This window comes from Echinops telfairi, unplaced genomic scaffold (assembly GCF_000313985.2).
Source record: "Echinops telfairi isolate 266 unplaced genomic scaffold, ASM31398v2 ScPeMD7_28;HRSCAF=97, whole genome shotgun sequence".
Classification (NCBI taxonomy): Eukaryota; Metazoa; Chordata; class Mammalia; order Afrosoricida; family Tenrecidae; genus Echinops; species Echinops telfairi.
Window position 1 is genome coordinate 618,481 of NW_022103925.1, and position 5,595 is coordinate 624,075.

The window sequence follows — 5,595 nt, forward strand, 5'->3', positions numbered from 1 at the left end:
TCGCGGGCGCAGGTCTCGCTGGTCAGCTCGTCCTTCGTGCTCAAGGGGGACGCGACGCACAACCAGGCGATGGTGCACTGGACCGGCGAGGACAGCAGCGTAAGTCCGCGCGCTCCACTTCCGGGACCCCGAGGTCACCCCGGGAGTCCCCGGCCACTTCGGGACGCAGCCGCCTCCGAGGCGCCCCTTCCGGGCTCAGGGGGAGGCACGGGGCGTCCCCAGGTGGGTGAGCGCCGCCCCTCGGGGGCAGCGGGATTCCTGGACCTAAGCCACATGGGGCGCCCCCGCTGGCCTCGGGGTTTCATGTTACAGGGAGGACCCTGGAGGCCCCGGCGTCCTGGGTTCTCGCGGGGACTCCCCTAACTCCTTCGTGCGCCCCAGACTCCGCCTAGTCTGCTCGGCGCCACGTTCGCGGTTTAGAGGCCCGGGACCCTCCCCAGCCTGGTCTCCCGGGAACTTCTCTTTAGCTCTTTGGCAATGGATTCTAGGAACCAGGGTTCTCATCCCCCCACCCCCCAATTCCCTGGCCCCGGTCGTGGATCTGGAAGCCCCTGGTTGCTTCCCCTTTGCTCGGGACCCCCTGAACGCCACAAACTCCCCGCCGTCCCCCATCTTCCCGGCCCCTCTGGCGTGGCTCCAGCTGGACGCTGGCCACCCCTCCAGCAGGCCACTTGTGCAGGGGCCTCTGAGCAGAGCAGGCCGGGCAGCCGCGGGCCGCCCTCCGCTCAGCCTGCCCGTCCTTGGCGGCTGTCCCCCAAGGCAGGGAAACCACCAAGAAGGGGCCCGACTAGGTCTCTGACTGTGGTCATAGAAGGTGGCCTGTGGGCAGCCCCAGCCGGCCGCCTCTGAATGACGCTCGGCTGGGTGAGGGGCTGTGGCCGGGAGTGCGTGGGCAGCTGTGGGTCCCCGAGTGTGCGACACTGGGTGGGAAATTCAAACCTGGCGTTCCTTGCTTTCTCTCCCACCATCCACGGGGTCTCCCTCAGCCGCTGACCCTCACCCTTCTTGGTGGCCACAGCTCCCCGAAGCTCTGGGCCAGGGATTGGAGGGGCTGGCTGGGGTACTATGCCCCTCCCCCATCCAGCCCCTCTGGGTGCTCTTGGGGAGGCTGTAACTGGGAGAGAGGGAGGGGGAGGAGAGATTCCTACTAGAGGAGGGGCATGACCAGCTGGGTGCAGCTGGGAAGCTCTGAAGGTGCTCTAGTCCGCCCCCCCCCATCTGCGTCTTGAGAAGGTGTTAGACCCCAGGGTGCACAGTGGCCTTGAGGGCCTGACCCTGTGTCCTGGTCCTGCAGCCCCTCCTCCCCCCAGTGTGTTATTTCACCCTGTAGAGGGCTGATATGTGATGGGTGCACCTGCACCCTGCAGGAGACACACTCAGCCTGACCCCATCCTCTAATGGGCATAAGAGGGCTGTGGGGTGCCGTGGGGAGCCCCTGGGGGGCAGTGGCAAGGCTGGTGGGAAGGTGGGCTTGTGAAGGGTCAGGTGGGCGGTGGCTCCAGGGCCAGGAAGACCTGAGCTGAGTGGTGAGAGGGTGTCTCCTCTGCTTGGGGGGCTCCAAGGGGGGCAACTGGTGGGCACCATGGTCCTTCAGAAGGTGCAGCTGGTGGGAAGGTGGAGACCATGGACATCCAGCGATGGTGCTCAGGGTCCTGTGCTTGCTGCTCCAGTGCATTGGTCCCTTAGAGGTGGTCTGGGGGTGGGGAGAGAGGGCACGACGTTGGGCCCCCCATCCTCTGGAAGGGCAAGCAGGGGACACGGAGGCCTCCTGGAGCCCAGAGGTCGCTGGCTGTGCTGAGGCCCTGCCCTGCAGAGGTGCAGTCCAGCACCCGAGACGAGACGCCCTGTGATGGCCCCTCCACACCCATGCTGGCACAACTTGGGTGGGCTTCTCAGCTCAGAGGGCCTCACACAGGCACTCCCTCCCACTCCCACCCCTGACCTCCCTGGATGCAGACTTCCCCTGCCTCGCTCCTCCTGGAGGAAACACAGGATTTTGAAGCAAAAGCCACAGGGTGACTGAGCGGACAGGCCGTCCTGCCCAGGGCGCTGCTTTGCGCATTGGTGGTGGCCGGAGGGACATAGGGGCTGTGGGCGGCGAGTGTCGGGTTTAAAAGCATCAGGGTCGGTGGCCTGTTTGGGGCGTGCAGAGCCCCGGAAGGGACCGCTTGTAGTGTCCTCATGCCCCCATGGATGTGAGATGTATGAGGCGTGGGCTTCACTGTGGACCCATCTAGCGCGGGGCATTGAGCTCGGGGACATGTCTCAGTCCCCTGCTGTGATCCTGGGTCCCTGATGCCCAGGGGGCTGTGTCCAGAAGCCTCAGTTTACCATGTCTGTGAAATCATTTCAGCCAACTCCCTCAAGGTGCAGCGGGACCTGGACCGGCGGGACCTGGACCGGGCCAGCTCCACCTGCTGGCTGTCCTTAGACAGCCGGGGCCACTGCCTCTCCCTCCTGTCTCCCCGCCCGTCTCTCTCTGCCTCTCTGTCTCAGGAAATCTCTCTCCGCCTGCTTGTTCCCCACTCCTACGCTCTCCTGGGCCTCAGGGTTGGGGGTGCCTGAGGCAGAGGGGACTCAGGGCACACAGCCCACTCTGTCCTGGCTGCTACATCCAGACAGGCCGGCTTCTGAAGCCCTTCTCTGAGCACCAGTCCCAGCCCCTCATGGGGTCCCAAGGGCAAGAAAGAGAGGAGTCTTGTTGGCGTTTCCCCCCAGGGAGGGGCTGTGTGGTGGGAGGGGCTGTGTGGTGGCCACCCTGGAGAGGCCGGGAGCGATGTGGTGACTAGAATGACACCCGGAGGAAGCTGGGGAGTCAGAGCGGGGTGAGTAAGGGGAGGGCTGGGAGACATCTGCTCCCGTGGGACCTGATGCCAGGGGTCTGATGTCGGCAGCTGGCCCAGGCTCCTCTCCCGGGGTCTGTTCACAGGTTCCAGGGTTAGAACTGCCATGTGGCCTTCTGGGGACACCAACTGTGCGGTGAGGGTCCCCTGGCCTCTGTGCTGACCTGTCCCCTGCCCTCTGGCCAAACCCTCAGGCCCTGGGGTGCACAGACCCCAGTGTCCTCTCACATGCCTCTTGCGTCCCCCTCGTGGGAGCCCTGTGGGTGAGTGAGTGGCCTCAGCTTCCTCACAGCCTCCTGCAGGATGTCGGGGCCCTGAGCCCTGGGGCCCAAGTCACAGAGCAGTTCTGTGTGTGTGTCTGAGCAGTGGCTGGACCCTGGAGGGGCTTAGAGAGCACTGGCTGGGACAAGGTGGCAGTGTCCAGTGAGTGCTGCCCACAGGTGCTCTGGCCATCCCCTGAGCAGGGGAGCCCTTGGCCTGGAGGATGGATGGTGACTGATTTACCATGGCACAAGTTCTGCTCAGGGGCGGGGCCAGTGGAGAGAGGTGAGGTCAGCAGACCACAGTCTGTGACTCGGGCCTCTGCTACCAAGGGGCCACTGCCCTGGCCTCCACTCTTACCCATGGCCTCGCCGGGCAGTGTGGATGAGAGGCCGAGGCTGTGGAGACTCCTGGCAGGGCAGCCTTTGCACACGACCCCATTCCCACCCGCGCTGGGTTTCAGCAGAGTGTCCAGGCTAAGATAGATGTGGAAGAAAGGCCCGGTGTCCACTTGTGGAGAGCAGCCAGAGAGGAATGCTGGGGAACACAGGGAACACTCTCTGAGCCCCTGGGGGCGGGGGGGGGGGGAGGCTGCCCCTGCCCACAGCGGCTGTGATAGGGGCTGGCACCACCTCTCCTGAAGGTGGCACAGGGCCTGGTCGGGCGTGGGACCATTGCCCTGGACCCACTGTGTGTGTGTGCTCCATGGTGGGCACCAGGGGATGAAGGCAAAGGTGGCTCCTGCCCTTCTGGAAAATTCCTGAGAACATTCCCCATGAGGCCAGCTCAGAGGAAGCCCAGGATCCTCCCCACACACACCTTTGCCTGGACAGCGACCACCTGGCCGGCGGCCTGTGGCCTCACAGGTTCCTGGAAGCTGTTCTCTGCACCACCCACCTCCCCGCCTGCGGTGGCCTGCCTGGAGCCCATCCGAGGCTGGGGGCGGGGCCCCAAGTGCAGGCTGAGGGGTCAGAAAATAAGCTGCAGTCACAGAGGGTCCGGCCGTTTCCGGCTTTGGGACAGACCCTGAGGAGCTTGTCAATCGTCCTCTGTCTGGGCTGCGGGCTCAGAAGAATGGGGGCTTTGTGGGCTTGCCTGCCGCCCTCTGCCGCGCAGCTGGGACACTCGCTGTTTGGCTTGTGCTCAGCTTTGGGGGGGCCAGGGGCTCCCCAGCCAGCCTGCGCCTGCTTTCTGGAGAGCCGGAAGCAGAACTCTGAGGACATCCCCACCCTGCTTCCACAGGCCTCGATCCACGGGAGTGGGGGCCCTGGGTGCATGTGGGGCCCCTCCTTAGGATCAGGATGGGGCATGGGGTTGGCATGCCCCCCAAAGAGCCTCTCCACACACAGGGAGGGACACCATGGGAGTGGGGTGAAGGGTCTGAGAGGGCAGAAGAGGGTGCCAGATGGGGCAGAGCTTAGTTCAGGGGCGCTGGGCCATCAGGAAGAGCAGGAGCCCTGAGGGAAGGAGGGGTCCATGAGAAGCAGGGAGGGAGATGGGGGATGGGCATGGAGGGAGGGACAGCTGGAGGGAGATGGGGGGATGGACATGGAGGGATGGAAGGAGATGGGGGATGGGCATGGAGGGACAGAGGGATGGAGGGAGGAAGGAAGGAAGCCTTCCCCTCCAGAGCCCACCCAGAGAGAGACAGAGATAGGGAGAGAGGGAAGAAGCAAGAAGGAGAGAGAGAGGGGAGACAGACAGAGAGAGAGTCTGGGGGTGGGGAGGGAGAGAGGGGGCAGGGATGGAGAACTTCCAACGTGCTTTGAGGTGCAAGGCCAGTCGCTTCTTAATTTGCATTCCTGTGGCACGCCCCCCCCCATTTGCACAAAAAATTACAATAATTTAATTAGTTTCTCCTCACCCTGGCTCGGAGAGATCTTAAAATAGTGCCCCCCTCCTTCCCCAGCCCAGCCATCCTGTGTGGGAGCTGGTGCGTTCCTGGAGGCGGGGGTGGGGGTGACCCATCCCCACGTCCCAGATCAGTGACGTTAGCATTGCGGCGGGGATGGGTCTCAGCCTGAGCTGCTACTTGCAGGAGGCGCCTGCAGCCTGGAGGGAGGTGCCATCTGCTGCCCCATCATCTGGTTGTTCACGGAGTGCTCCCCAGGAGGCCTGCTGGGCTCAGCGGGGAGCCCGGGGACCCCATTGCCCTTGAAGCCTGTGGGCGGCGGCGGTAGATGCCACCTCGAGCACAGGAGAAAATACGTCCCAGGCCGGTGCCATCTGCACAGTTGTTCCCATGCCTGAGCCCACAGCTGCAGCCTCCGCGTGGACCCATCTCCTCCAGGGCCCTCCTCTACCGCACTGCCCCTCTTCCATACCGGGCACGATGTCCTTCTCCAGGGGACTGGTCCCTCCTGACCACACGTCCGAGGTACGGGAGACAAAGCCTCCCCTGCTGGCACCTGACTCCAGCCCCGCCCCCTCCTCGGTTTCTCTTACTTGCAGCCCAGTTTTCCCGTGCCCACGGGGGGGGGGGGGGGGGGGG

The 5,595-nt window shown here is 64.6% G+C and overlaps 1 protein-coding gene across 1 annotated transcript in view; it reads left to right on the plus strand.

Moving 5' to 3' along the window:
• SORCS2 (sortilin related VPS10 domain containing receptor 2) overlaps positions 1 to 5,595 on the plus strand; it is a 197,171-nt gene that overhangs the window by 24,277 nt on the left and 167,299 nt on the right. Inside the window, exon 4 of the mRNA XM_045289462.1 lies at positions 13 to 99. Within this exon, the coding sequence (XP_045145397.1) occupies positions 13 to 99 (87 nt within the window). The remainder of the gene's footprint in view (positions 1 to 12; positions 100 to 5,595) is intronic.